This window comes from Orbicella franksi, chromosome 6 (genome assembly GCF_964199315.1).
Source record: "Orbicella franksi chromosome 6, jaOrbFran1.1, whole genome shotgun sequence".
NCBI classification, from domain to species: Eukaryota; Metazoa; Cnidaria; class Anthozoa; order Scleractinia; family Merulinidae; genus Orbicella; species Orbicella franksi.
Window position 1 is genome coordinate 14,068,302 of NC_138150.1, and position 15,052 is coordinate 14,083,353.

Here is a 15,052-nt window from a genome sequence, read left to right on the forward strand (position 1 = left end):
ATGTGGACTTATATAAACGGAGTTGTAGAGTCTTAACTCTTGCTTTCACTTCAAAGCTTTTTGCAATTAGATATCACACCTAAGCGACCTAAGTTAACAACCTAAATCACGTCTAAAAAAAACACTCATTACCTGTCTTTGTGGCAGTTTATAGAAGCACTAAAAATTTCAAACAAACTTTAATTATTTGCGAAACCTTTGGTTGAAAGGAAGAATTCCCAAGAGTATCATCACATGGTCTGAAATGAGGCAACAAACCGCCCAGTCGAAAAAGGTCTATTGGGCCGATACCATTATGATTGGATTGACTGACGGGAGAAGTGCTTTTAGCCTCAGAATATAGACCTTATTGGCACAAAGACGTAGTTTTTATTGAGTATCTTTGCAATATTCTAAATGGTTGGGTGTGGGATCTTCAAATTTGCATTCCATACCAACCCCGTTTAGAACAATTCCTGCTCCTGAAACTGTTACACATGCGCCAGGTTGCCTAAGTTCTCCAAATACTTTATTGTTACGAGTTCCACAGCATTTCGTTAATAAGCTCCACATATGACGTCGAAATGATCTGTCTTGTGTAGCATATATAACGGGGTTTACGGTAGAGTTTATCGATATAAATGCGTACGAGACAACGCGAAACAGTGTCTCCGTAGATCCAATGTTGGTCTGTATTGTCGTCGTGTCATTTATCAGCAGGAACATCTCAAGGAAGTAATAAATGAGGTTAGGAAGCCAAGATATTGCCAGGACCACAGTTATCACTAAGACGGTTTTAGTAACACGTTTCCTCGACCTCAGCAATGTACGCTGGGATACATTAGTTGTGTGGTCACTATTAAACCATAGCCGGCGCACCACGCGACCGTACAGGATGCTCATGACACCTAGTGGAAATAGACCTACGGCAAAAAGCCACATGGTTGCGTCCGCCTTACCAAGCCAGTCAGGAAAGTCAAAAATGCAGGCTGGCTTATTTTCGTCATAACGTATGACAACCGTCTCAGGCAGCAGAAAAACAACTGAAGAAATCCAGATAAAAATAAGGAATTTTCTGAGCCTTCCCTTTGTCATGCGGACTCGAGAGTTGTGTGGATGGATTATGGCGTGGTATCGCTCCCATGCAATAACTAACAATGTTATTATCGCCGCCACTGATGCCATCCAGGAGAGGTTTGCGTGCGTAAATGTCTTGCACAAGAAATCCCCAACCCACCCTCCAGGGTGCCTGAATTCTGTGATGAGTAGTCTCCGTGGAATGAAAAACAGCGCAAATAACATGTCTGCCAAAGCAAGGTTAGCCAGCAGATAATTCATAGGAGTTTGCATTCTCCGATTTCGTAGGACGATCAAGATGACCAGCGTATTGCCAAGAAAGTTAACGATGATCATGAAAGAGAAGACAACTTTAAAGGTGATATCCGCGGTCGATGACATTTTCAAGGCGGACGGCGCTTAGCTAGTCTTAACCATCAAAGAATGTTTGGCTCTCTATGAAGGAACAAGACATCAAATAAGTCTGTGAAAATCTGACGTTAGCTGAAAAGTTGTTTCAGGGAAAGTGAACTTAGAGCAAATCAGTAATGTTAACTCTCAGCTTGATCAATAGGAGTCAACGAACTGAGAACGTAAGCACATTTTTGTGAGCTCGAGAATCATGTTGACTAAATTGATAATAGAAGCTGAATGCATTTTTATGAGCAGATGTATGGAAAATAATCAGATCCGGATAATTTTAGATGATCTTATCTTCGTGAAGGAGAAAAATAACAAGAGAAATGTAAAACAGTAACCAGATTGTTGAAATCCCATGAGAAATTTCGACAATTAGGAACTTCGCATGTGGATCAAGAAATAAATGATAATGAGAATCACCAGACAGGAAAAAACATGTATTTATTAGAAAACCCGCTGAATTGCTCTGAGAACACAGGGGCCTAGCTAGGGGTGTCCTGGGGTGCCCGTGACTCCTCCTTTTGTAAGCGTTTTTTAAGCAACCAACCTACAACAGGTAGCGAAAGCAACATGACAGTCTGGTGAGTACCTTCATTTTGACACAGTGTGACTCCCCCCCCCCCCCCCCCCCCGCCGTCCATTTAAAAATGAAAATTAAAAGACGTCACTGTCAACCTGTGTTTCAAAAACATTATCAGATACGAACACTGTAGAAGCCGTGAAACTATGTTACACAATAAGAATGATCGTGACCGGTAGAAAATTTTTGGAAAAGTAAATATTTCATAAATTTAAAACTTCCTGTTTGCAGGTGTTCCGTGGGCTTGCGGTCGGCTGTGAACTGTGAAAACCGTTTAAAACTACATGATCGACTCTTTTTCGCAAGAGAACATCACCACTAGGAAGAATTTTTAGAAACAGTCACAGGTAAATTAATACTGAAAAACAATCTACACTGAGAAGTAATTAATTAAAGGACTCCTTGCAAATTTTATATTTACCTTCCACTGTGACGTCTCCGCTTTCATGATCAGGGAATTGGTTTAACTGACCCAGCAGTTCATTTATTAACAAAAAAACAAAAAACAGTGAGAGAAAAAGCAGATATAAGTAAAGACATAGCTGAAGAATAATGATTATATCAAAAATATTTTTAAGGAAAGCGCATGATTTGGTCCAGCCAAAAACAAATGCATCCTGATATGCGTGATGGCAATGACGATGTTGTCTTAAAAGACGTTTCGCTCCATTTGTTATATACAAACACTTACGGATGTTTTTGTTGATAACGAACTGAATGAGGGATATTGAGTCAGTATTGAGCGATATGGTTGTTTAATTTTGTTTTACCGGCAGGAAAAAATGATTATGCAAACTAAAGAGGAGTGGTAATTTCCATGAGAAAATAGTTCTTAAAATAATGTATGATTGTTATGGTGTTCGCCACAAATTAAAACCACGTCAAGAAAATTCAGTTGCGGTCATAAAAAAAGTGCTTGCCTGTTAATTTGCTTGTTACGAAATTTATTTTCTTTTTCTTCGTTCTTCTTTGTATATTAATACATCTCAATACTTGAGGAAACATGCATATTCAAAGCAGAACCATTAATTGCAACATCATCCGACTAAAGTCTGTTTGTTCAGTCGCTACAAGACCACAGAACGACATTAATTAAAATGGAAAAAATATTAACATTGTGTTCATCACGAATACTACCTTGTAAAAGAAAAATCCCCGACGAGGGGTTTTGCCGTTCTGTTCTGTCTCAGTTACCGCTTCTTGTGCTCAATCTGTAGTCACCATGCTCAGGCTCCGAATCAGATGATGTGAACTACTTTCCCTAACCTTAAAACCAGTTTGATCCACACAATCTTACAGATAAAATAATTGAATCGCCACACATTCAACAGTTGAATAAAACACAATAAAACACAATAAAATACTGACCTAAACGTTTTCCTCTCTTTCGTCGTCAGAGTACGATTGAATCGAAGGCCGTCAAGAGGACGCCTATCTCTGGGGCTAGGTGACGTCGTTCCGAATTCAATCCTTCCAAACTGGCAACATAAACTTATCTGTTTTGCAAAGTTTCCGTTATCTAAATAACGTTTTGTTGTCACCTAAAATAATGAGAATACAAGCACTCATTCACATTGAATAAATTAGCTTTACCACCTCACTAATTGCCTCTGCAAACGCAAGTCTGTACGTAGTTAAATTGAAAATTAAAGGTGGTTACCAATGACAACGCTGGAATAACATTGCTTTTTATGGCTTAACAGTATATTGAATATCTCTTTATCGCTAATGACCTAAGCTTTTTCAAATTGAATGTCATAAATATAACGTGTGTCCAAAAACCGTATGCATTTACGTATTGTTAATGAAATAGATAAACTGAGTATTCATATGTCTATAAAAAATATCAACAACGGAAGCTGGATGATTAATCCTGCGGCTAGTCATTCTTGCTGAGGGAGATAAGAAGATGAGCGCATAATACGAACAAAAAAACTGAAAAACAAACTGTACAGATCTGGAAAGAAAATCAATTTCACTGTCAGACCCTGTTAGTCTTGTCGATGATAAACATATATTTCTGCCATGATTAAAAAAACGACTGTCGAAATTGGCAAACGAGTTTGGAGGTCACCACTTTGAAGCAGCTGTTAGGCAGCGATTTTACAAAATAAATGGACTACAAACTATTTCAGTCAGTGACAATGTAAACATTTTTCTGGGTTCTAGGAATAAGAGTCAGTGTAGTGAAACGTGATCAACATATTCATTTCTAAGTCACAATTTAAGCACTTTTTGTAGAATATTTTAAGCTAACAAAATTGTGGAAGAGTGCCATTTTAAGGGTTTATCAAAGCTCAGAATAAAAACAATATTTTTAGGCTAGTAAAAGAGCTGATTGCTTGTCGGTAGACCAATTTTAAAACTATACTAAAGAAAATAACACTACATTCCATACTTGCAACTGCCGGTCGGGGAATTTCTTCTCGCCAGAAAATAACAGCGAAACGACAAAGAATGAACTAAAGATATCACCTACCTAACTAAAGGATAGTTCCTTAAACTGTATTAAGGTCGTTTCATATATACCGGACCAGTGGACTTTCCAACGACGGTTTCGATGATTAGATAAAACATACTCGGCTTACTAATGCTACGTGAAATAAATACGTTTGTGTTTCCTCTGTAGGAATAGAACTGGAGCCGACTAATTCAAGTGGATGAGAAAAAGGAAAACATCCCACAGTCAATATGAACAGACATTACAAGCAGAATTATAATGCGATTCACGTTTCTCAAAATGGTTAAGCGCCTTTTGAATTACGTTTCTACAATGGTTTAAAATAGCTCGCTGTTAAGACCTGTTTACGTTAAGCGTTTCATCACAACTTATCGAGTCTATTCTCGCCGTTTAATTACTAAAACGCATGTTTACAAGCTTTAAAGGCAACACAACACCTCTGGTAACTACAGAATTGAGTATTTTGTTTTTGAAATGTGTCCATTCTTTCGATCTTCTTTAAAAAACTGCAAGCACTCTTATATACCCAATCAAAAGAATAATATACCTTTTAACGTAGGGTGCCCAAAATGCTAATATTGCAAATATGTAAAATAAGATTACCAGTACCGTGCTTTATTGATCACGAACACCAAACAGCGACGGAAGTCGTTTTATGTTTTAGGAAGAAAACTTACTCCAGACCACCTTCTCAAGATTCTGATCTATATAAACATTTCTATTTCTTTTTCCTTTAATTACTTGGGGACACTGGACTTAAGAACTAATAATGTGGTATTTTGGTTCCGAAGAGGATGTCACTGGATAGAAAGCATGCAGTTGATTATTCCCCGTCATCATTTAAATTGTTTTCACTTGCGGAGGCTTTTCTCACTGGTGTCACGATTTAATCACGCGTCGTTATGAAATTGCGAAAAAGCTTTTTTAGCTATTTGATCGACAAGGGGTGACTTTTAATGTTGAGGTGAAGCGTTTTCATTGATGAATTCACGTCTCTTCTGTTAGAAGACCTGAAAAAGTCAAATTTTCAATGATTGTTTCGTCCTAAATGAAGTTGCAGTACCTTATTTCAGAGATCGAGATGTATGGTAAATGCGTGGATCTAAACAAATTGCGCATTTGCGTAGGAACATTAACTTGCAATTGCCAAATACGGATGAAAAAATATTTCTCAATAGGATCGAACGTGCTAGTTTTTTTGTTTTTAATTATTTGACAATGGCTCCCTTGAATGGTCAGCGGTCCGTCTTAGCGGTTCGCTACTCAGGGCGCGGCTCCACACACAGAATGCTCCTTTCTAGTTAACACATAATAAATTACTATACCGACTTACTAAAATAAGCCACATGAGTGACTATTCCAACAAACCTGACAACTGAATTGCTTTGGACACTCACGAAACCATCTCTGGCTAACCTCTTAAGCCCAGTCCCCTTATGTTGTAAATCACGGAATTAAGTGAGAGTAATTAAAGCGCTGAAAAACGATCAAGGAATTCCTTTCTGAACCTCTAACGCTGGATAGGAGATTGAGCATCACAAGAGATCAAAAAAAAATTATTTCGACTTGGCGGCATTGAGATCCACCACCTCCGGGTTCGATCAGCGTTTCTCCATCGACTGAGGTCAGACGGTAAAGCTTTGGAATAGATTCCATGTTACCGTGCATCTGTTCAGTAACAGATAACAGATGACGTCAAAATGTGGTAAGAACAAGAAAGTGTTGCCTCGTGTGCCACTGAGGTGTTCTTGCCTCATTTTAACGTCTTCTGTGATGAAAAGACGCACGGCAACATCGATTTTATATGGTAAAGAAACAAACAAGGGTATTAATGACGTCACCTATGCGTCTGTTCTCCAATAGATTATAAGTAAGAACCAATCAAAATGCGAGAATAATTTGGTTCATTATATAAACGATGACTGCAAAGATTGTCGCGATTTTCGTGATAAAGATTGGTGGTCTGGATCACTGACTGGTCTGCATGTCACCGCAACGATCATTCAATGATCGGTAGGTCCTGGGTTTAACAGCAACTCATTCATACTTGTTCAAATTTAGGAACGTGATAAACTGCATGCGTAATTAATTAGATCTAATTATGGTCAATTAACTCGCTTTATTATTGGTGGAGGGTACTTTTCACCTTTCATTTAATGCGATGCCTTATTCAAATATCAAACGCTTCCATATCTCCAGTTTCCATGACAGATAATCTTACTTCAATGAACAAGAGTTGTACAAAATTTGTATAAATTTTATGTAGATTGGAGATGAATATGCCTCAGGAGATTTTGACTCTTCGGTGATCATGATCATCTATTCAGCTCAAACAACGACTAAACCAGCAATTAATTACAACGTTACCTCATTTTAACGTCTACAGCATTAAACATTACCTTTGAGCTTTTCCAATAACACGACTATTATGACTTGAATAGATGGAGAGAGGGCGTGAAATACAACAATACCGGGGGAGTTTTTTTTATAACAACATAAAGTCAGTTACCTAATGGCATAGAATTAGGCTTGTGATGTAATCAACCTTAGCGATTCATCGGTAAGATCACTGACCAGTTGTTTCCATATGATGTAACAATCACTGAACCTTTCTTTCAGCGATTCTCGCGGTGGTGATCGTAGCGATCTTATAGGGAAAAATGCTCTTAGCGACAATTGCTCACACCATGGGAACACGTCCAATTTTTATCTCTTTATTTTACACGAGACCAGTCTTTGAACATTACTACATTAGTCGGATGGAAGAAAACTGAAATGGCGCCATCAATTGTAGAGTTATAATTAGACATTTGACGTTATTACTGTTTTCAAAATAATTGGCGCAATGCTTCATACGCAGTCCACAAAGATTGGGGAACATGATTATTGCAAATACCAACATTTAAATGACGCATTTGAGGTTTGCTTGACCACCTCATATGTGATACACGTAAGACCATTGTCGTAAGGTTTTTCTGCAGGTAATAATATTCCTTTTCCTGACGGGAAGTAACCTATAAGCTACCAAGAAACCGATAAATATCGTGAAAAAACATAAGGGATGTGTTTTAATAAAATAGATATTTTTCGCTCGCGCTGATCAATATGCATACCAACTAGACATATTTGCAGTGAACACCTTTTTTTAATAAATGTCCTGGAAATGAACACTTTAACGCTGATAACAGACGGAATGCTTTCAAGTCTGTACAAACAGGATCACGAGGTATTTGTTTTACGCAATTTCAGAAGAAATTCTTACAGTAACACCTGCTCAATACAGAAGCAGAAGGGATGTTCATCTGGGCACTCCTTGGCCTGAAAAAAATACATATTTTGCATTTCCCCATCTAATTGTGTCTTTTTCTTCAACTAATTTTTGATCTTTGATATCTCGATCAGTGTCACCGCTCATCATCAAGGATGCAAGCACACGGATATACTTCGACATTTTTGACACGCAATCAAAAAATAACAAAAGGTAAAGGAAATAATGGTATCGTTTTTCAAACAATACTACGATCAAACATTATCTGTCGCCTGAGAGGAACATTAAAACAAACATCGGCAATAAGAATGATTCAAAACGGTAAACAGGACGTGGTTGGCTACGTCAATGCTACTGCACTTTAACACTGAATCAAAGACGAGGCAATACTGGGTGAAATAGCAAAACAATTTGGAAATGTCGATTGTTATTGAGACGATATTCAAAGTTTTATTTTCTGTTGTGATTGCATCAAATCTTGTTGGTAACTTGTTGGTTGTCTTGGTTGTTTTACTTAACCGCAGAATGCAGACTCCTATGAACTACTTACTTGCAAATCTGGCCCTTGCTGATTTTTTGGTCGGACTTTTCTTGATACCCAGAACACTTCTCAATGATCTATTCACACATCCTGGCGGTTGGTTAGGAGATTTGCTTTGCAAGATGTTGACGCATGCTTGCTTTACTTATCTGGCTGCCGTAACTTCGATGCTGACATTGATGTTTATTGCATGGGAGAGATATTACGCTGTAATGTATCCCCACAGCTCTCGCGGACGAATCAACGCTGGCAAACTTCGTCTGTTGATTGCTGTCTCTTGGCTTGTTGCGTTTGGTTATGCTTCCCTTGAGTTCTGGATCATAAAGTTTGACGAGCAGATGAAGGCTTGTATCTACGATTGGTCAGAAACGTTGTGGAAAACCGATGTCTTTGTGTGGTGTATTGGCCTCAGTTTGGTACCTCTTGGAATCGAGGTAGGCCTGTATGCACGAGTCGTGTACCGCTTGTGGGGGAAAAAGACCCAAACGATAGAAATCTCCCAGCGTTCACTAATGATACAAAGGAAAAGGCTAACAAAAACTGTTCTTCTTATTTCCGTCATAAATATAATCTTACGGCTTCCAATCGATGTTCACTATTTTCTTTCCACCTTCGCTGGTGGCACCTTCACCACGGCGGATTGGTGGAAACCAGTGTCCTTCTCACTCAGCCATTTGATGCTAGTTCTTAACTCTGCAGTAAATCCCTTGATATACGCTCTGCAGGATCGTACGTTCAGGAAACGTATGTGGTGCTTGATTAAGAACGGATGCGTTCGAAGTGGTAGAGTGATGAACACGAGCGTTCTGGAAGCAACTAACTAATTTTGTCTTCGTAAGTATTAGAAGAACATAGAAAGGTTGAGAAGACAAACATTATTAACACGTCGGCTAAGATTTCGACTTTTATTTAGCCTTTGATTTATTGTAGATTCATACTGTACATCTCTTTGTTATTTCAAATTTTAGGCATGCAGCTAGGTCGTCTTCTACCTACAACACTGCACTTCGGTTCTGAGGGGAGCTACTTCACGGAAGGCGTATCTTGAAAAAACACTGGCCAGTTATTTCAAGCTTGCCGTTTGTAATCTGTCTTAATCTTGTTCGTAATCATCCTTGTTTCTTTACTTTTTTAATACTTAATCTTCTTTGACGTCATTTTCTCTTAGTACTTTATTATTTGAGATTGCTTTCAATAATTCAGTATATAATATTGTGAAATAGCTCCTTTAAAGTAACAGAAAAAGAGTAGAACAATGCTCCCAAACATTAAAACAATAGTCGTGGTGTAAATAACAAGTGAACAAAAACAAAATGGTTTGTGAGGAACAATAATATTTCTGAGAGGTAGTACTTCAATGATACTGTAGGGTATATATTGATACATATTTGTCGGAGTTCTCAAACATGCGGATAAGTCATAGAGTTGAGCTTTATTTGATGATGACAATAGAGCCTGTTAAAGCAGAAAACATATCAATTTCTGTGAAGACGGTGTTTTAGCAGATCTTCAGTCGTTATTAGTCGTACCATATTAAAGTTTCTAATTGCTGCCTGCATGAGGCAGCCTCCTATTTCTGTCCTGATATCTCGACTTCAGGTTATCTGTTTGTAGCAGTTCCCAGGCCCAAAATTCGAAGAGATTGATTATTTTGAAGTAGTTTATCTCCTAAAACAACGACGAAAACACCCATTTCGTTCGTGACGAATTTTTAACGTCCAGGTGTTCCAACGTACTCTAGGCAAAGAGCCTGGAAACTAGTTTTTCATCGTCTGATGTAATGCTTGGTTACTAAGTTACGGAAGTTCCAAGAACGCAACAACGAATTTTTTATGCAAAATTCTACCGAAAACCTGTGTTAAATGAAGAAATATTTGTTAACAAATACTGGAGCAGGCGGGCATGATGTTACGTTTATTCTATTAATTAAACAGCTTTAAAATAAATTGTGGGTAAAACTTTGAAGTGCTTTTCGTTTCACGTTGTTCGGTACATTGGAAAGGCTTTATTGTCAATTTTGTTAACTGTTAAAATTTCCACATAATCCAGTGTGTTTTTCATAATCGACGCATTTCTCCGCATTCCCCTCCTCGAAAATGTCAGATGGCAATTATTTACCTCTTGCACTGTCTTACTTATTCCTCTTGGTGGCATCTAAAGTATACCAACTTTGGACCCCTAGGTGTAGGTGCAGTGGCCTCTTGGTTAGTGCGCTCGTACCCATGTGATATCTTTATGTCTCATCCCCACCATCTTTCTACATGGGGCAGCAATTCAGTTCCAATATAGAGCCCCTAATTAGTTTGGTTAACAGCAACTGGATATTCTAAATCAACTGCCACTGCTGCTGTTGGAACACTGGATAAGCATTGGTTGGCTAGGGGTTCCATATTATTTTTCGACAATTCCAAAGAAAAAATATATTTATTTTAGGTGTGACTTCCTGGCTAGCTCTGGCTGCCTGCTTGCATGGAACAATTTGTTGGGCAGTTTTAATAGTCAATTAAAATCACTATATATATGTCTATAGTTTGAACATTTTTATCATTCTTCAGTACCCCCAATAGTGTCAAAATTAGCAAAAGCCGCTCCCTTGCGGCATGTCTATGCGGAATACCCTTGTTGCACACTTTTCACAAACACTAACTAGAACTGAGTGTCAATCACAAACTAAGCGGCCAGTCCCTTAGCATGCAAGATTAGGGATGACGTTATAAAAAGTCTTCAGAAATACACAAAAACAGCATTAATAAAACCTCCACGAAAATAAAAAATAACCACGATAACAAACTTGCATGAAAATGGCAAATTTTGCACGTGATCGGAGGAAAGAGGAGGTCACAAGTTTAACTAACAATAAACTTCTCCCTTGAAGTAATGTACACACATACAGACTAAGTTACTTTCGTCATAGGTTTATTAAATTTTTTGCTTTGCTTCGTCTTGTTTTTGCGTTTGTTATTTTTCCCTTTAAGTCATTTAACATTTTAAATTGCTTGCAAATTTCCTTTGTGTTTTCTTTCATTTGTGCTCGCTGTTTATTAATAAATCGCGCGAACCTTTGTTATACAGTGAAACCTGTATTAAGCGGACACTCTCTATTAAGTGGACACCAGCTTGAGTCCCAAAATTTTCTTCCTACATTTACTGTAAAATAAACCTGCGTTCAGTGGACACCTCTGTTGAGCGGACGTGGACACCAATTGCACAAAACCTGCATTCAGCGGACACTTCAAGGGCTTTTTACTTCTAAAAGCTCAGCTCAGACTCCTTTAACAATGTTCAGCGATATCGTTTCAAAGCTAAGTGGATTACACCAGATTGATGCACTGACTGACTGAACATTGTGCTATCCTTACACTGTGTTACACTGAGTTACAAAAGGTTAAATAATTAACCATGATTATTACACAGTATATTAGAACCTACTTTGAGCGGACACCCTGCATTAAGCGGACACTAGTGAGGGTCCCAAGGGTGTCCGCTTAATACAGGTTTCACTGTATATAGTTTTTTGGCATTTTTGGACCCCACTGACGGAGGGTGGTTGATTTACGATTTAATTTCAATAGCAGGTGTAATCAACGTTTTCACTAAAAGCCGCTTGGAACTGGTAAGACGCGTTCCTCAGGGGCTCCTTGGTTTCTCTTCAACTATTTCTTCGCCGTTTTTTTCCTGTCGTTGCGACTGTCTCTCCCTCCCACTGGCTCCCTCTGGGTATGTGAAGACAAACAACTACCAAACATTGCTTTGACATGCAAAATATTTTCCTTTTACTTTACTTTTGTGTATTTCGTATCTCTGACATTCACGCATCAACTTTAAAAATAAGTGTTACAACTTTTGATTTTCAGTTTCGGAGCCTGGCAACTTCCGCGGAAAATGTTTCGAAGAAGGAACATCAAAACGAAACTTTCACAACTGTTCGCTAGCGATCGAGTAGATGAGAACTTTCGATAAACGTAACTGTTAACCGTTGACAGTTCTGCCTCTTACATGGAGCGACTTCACATCCCATTGTTGCATCGCATCATTGGTTTTCTCCATCCAGAAGATATAGTACGTTTAGGTAGGACATCGCGACGGATGCATGCAATGATGCCCGAAGTTACTCTAATCACAGAATTGTGGAAAGGGCCATCCTTTAACATGTCAAGTGCTAGCTGTGGACACTGCCATCGTGAATTGTACTTTGACGGACCGACTCTTCCTAGCACCGTCAAGGACATGCAACTTTCCGTGGTGTGGCGAGACAAGGGCCATGGAAACAGAAAAGGCCAATTGTTCATGAAATTAATGCGACCCACTGCCAATGGGAAACCAAAGCAGATTGCAGAATACCCAAGCTTGTTCGGCTTTGCAGAGTACCATAAAACAAAAGCATATAAAGCGATTCGCCGCTCGGATCATCCTGTCGTAGCCGAAGCCAAGGCGGGAGATTTTTACAGGTTTATGAAAGACAGCGGAGAGACTCACGAACTGAAGGTGAAAAACTTCCAAGTCCAAGCTACCGTATACACAGTAGTGTATTAGAAGAGTAACCTATTGAGAAGAATTCTGCTAGAGTAAATGTTCCTACTGTTGCTTCATTAAAAGAATGGATTTTTTTTGGACTTGGGGGCACGGTGATCTCCTTACCCGAAATCAAAATTACTCAATGCTCGAATGTGTGAATGTTGAAATCGGGATACGAGCGCACTAAAATTGCAGTAGAAACAAACAAGTTCACAAGTCTTCCGCCTAACGAAACTGTTATCGTTCAAACTGGAGGTTAGGGGATGGGGGAATGCGATAATTCTCCCAGGAGAGCCATAGGATACACCTCTCTACCATCCTCTTTACAAACACCTACAATGGCCACATCTCTTCACCGGCCACCCCTCCCCAACGGCAAAGGCCCCTAAAGCAAGTCCCAACTGCCAAAATAACCTCTTGACAATGGGCGATAAAATAACAATTGACGGATAATCCAAAACCCCATTTTTTAACTTGGAAAATAAGTTATTTTCCAAGCTGTGGGAAAGGAAAATATTATTTTCCAAGTTGTAGGTATAGATGAGAGATTCAATCGATCTTTCCTCTGCTCCTTGAGGGTCTCAATGTCTTAACCGTTAGCCGTAAAAGGGTCCAAAATTTAGCCGTTAGGCGTTAAAATTGGAAAATTTTAAATTTAGCCGTAAAGAATATTAACCGTAAAAATATTTAAGCCACGAAAGTGAAAGTCTCGAGATCTCTTGTGAAGACTTTTTTGTGTCTTGTACCTGTGGCTTGTTAGCTATATCAGTATATAATTCTTACAATAGTACATTTTTCCTTCCCGGAAAAGCGAAAATAAACGTTTCCAAAAAAGTAGTCGACCTACTTTGAAAACAGTTTCATTAAGAAAAGAAATTGGCAATCAGGACCGAGACGGGATCAAATGCTTTCATCGACATTTGACGTTTTGTAAAGTTAGAGCAAAGATCATCAAAGAGGAAGTGACGAAACTCTGCTTGTGCTGAGCAAATCATCAAACTCAATCTCTATCACCCGGCCGATAACATTCCTCTTACTCTTGCTAAGAACAATTATTTTCTTCAGAGGAAACTTTGTTCCTGAAAATATAGAGGGACCTCAGCCTCGACTGTGCTCTGTTCTGTTGTAAAGCACCCGGGAAACACGAGACGTAGTCGAGTGTTTCTCCCTACTTCTTGAGTGTTCTACCGCTTCCTAAGTGCTTTAAAACAGAGCAGAGCACAGTCGAGGCTTCTTTATTCGTTTTATGATAAAGAATCATTTAATTTCTCCAAGCATTCGGCTCAATTTTCAAACCAAACATTATTTTCCAAACGAGGAAAAGTGGCGTCAGCGTGCATTTGTTCTCTGATAAAGTATGATAAAATGAGCCAATCACAATCCTTGTTAGAATTACTCTAATAATTTGATTGGCTAGCGAGACAACTACTGTCAATTACAAACTGGACTTCAGCTAAAGTTTCGGTTTCTAGTGGCTTTCGAGTGAAGAAAGGTCACTTTAAAGTTCGTTGCTTCAATTTTTAAGGACATAAAAGTCTCTAGTCCAGAGAAATCCGGCCCCGTTGTGGCTCAGGAAAATGAGCACTTTTCTATGGAAATTACGAAACAAGGAGCTCAAAGCTTGCGGATAAAAATGCGAAATGCTGAGTTGTATTTGAAAGGAGCTACAGTTATTTACGTCTTGCAGCAAAATTGCCGGAACTAGCGCCAAAGTTGGAAAGACTAAACTGCTCCCACTGGTTCTACACCGAGTACAGGGGAATATCACAGCAACCTTTCAACTGATCACTCGTCGGGGGTGAGCTTGTAATTGTGAGTTTCACTTTACTGAGATGACCGGAGATTGCTAGTTAGCAAACAAGCGTTACTACACTCCGTGTAAGTGTTACTTGAACATTTCTACAAAAATAAAGCTTCTCATCAAAAACAGAGACGGCTCAATTAGTGTTTTCTGTCGTTGTTTTACATGTATAGTATAATTACTTCCTTCGAAAATTCCGAAGTGGCGTGACGCGCGAATAGCGCGCGCGCGCACGGAAACATTTTGAATTTTTAACTTAAAAGTTACGCATACGTTAGTTGCGCGTACGAATTTAAGTTGCGCGGACGTTTTATTGGGAGAGTTGAGACAGTTTCCAGTGAGCAGTTGTTGTGCCTTTTAGAGAGTTTTGAGCCGTTTAGTGTGTACCGTTTTACCGATTTTGAAGTGCTTTGGTACAGTACCGTTCCGTT

The 15,052-nt window shown here is 38.9% G+C and overlaps 3 protein-coding genes across 5 annotated transcripts; 2 read left to right on the forward strand and 1 right to left on the reverse strand.

Annotated features, from left to right (window-relative positions):
* Window positions 1-7: 7 nt before the first annotated feature.
* On the reverse strand, window positions 8-5,396 carry LOC145490183 (QRFP-like peptide receptor). Of its 3 annotated transcripts, none has more exons than XM_081469298.1 (3): window positions 3,404-5,396; window positions 2,457-3,301; window positions 8-1,491 (listed from the first exon to the last, which is right to left on the reverse strand). In XM_081469298.1, exon 3 carries the CDS (start codon window positions 1,435-1,437, stop codon window positions 370-372), a length of 1,068 nt encoding a protein of 355 aa, XP_081325424.1. In that variant the 5' UTR covers window positions 1,438-1,491; window positions 2,457-3,301; window positions 3,404-5,396; the 3' UTR covers window positions 8-369. The 3 variants fall into 3 exon arrangements, with proteins under 3 accessions (XP_081325424.1, XP_081325423.1, XP_081325422.1); XM_081469297.1 differs by having other exon boundaries at window positions 2,457-2,502; window positions 3,173-5,396; XM_081469296.1 differs by having other exon boundaries at window positions 2,457-5,396.
* Window positions 5,397-5,597: 201 nt separating this feature from the next.
* Window positions 5,598-9,301, forward strand: LOC145489671 (QRFP-like peptide receptor). Its single transcript, XM_081468704.1, has 2 exons — window positions 5,598-9,139; window positions 9,274-9,301. The coding sequence occupies exon 1, from the start codon at window positions 8,182-8,184 to the stop codon at window positions 9,127-9,129; it is 948 nt and encodes a 315-aa protein (XP_081324830.1). The 5' UTR covers window positions 5,598-8,181; the 3' UTR covers window positions 9,130-9,139; window positions 9,274-9,301.
* Window positions 9,302-9,943: 642 nt separating this feature from the next.
* LOC145489692 (uncharacterized) lies at window positions 9,944-15,052 on the forward strand. The gene has a single exon (XM_081468731.1). It carries the CDS (start codon window positions 12,302-12,304, stop codon window positions 12,836-12,838), a length of 537 nt encoding a protein of 178 aa, XP_081324857.1. The 5' UTR covers window positions 9,944-12,301; the 3' UTR covers window positions 12,839-15,052.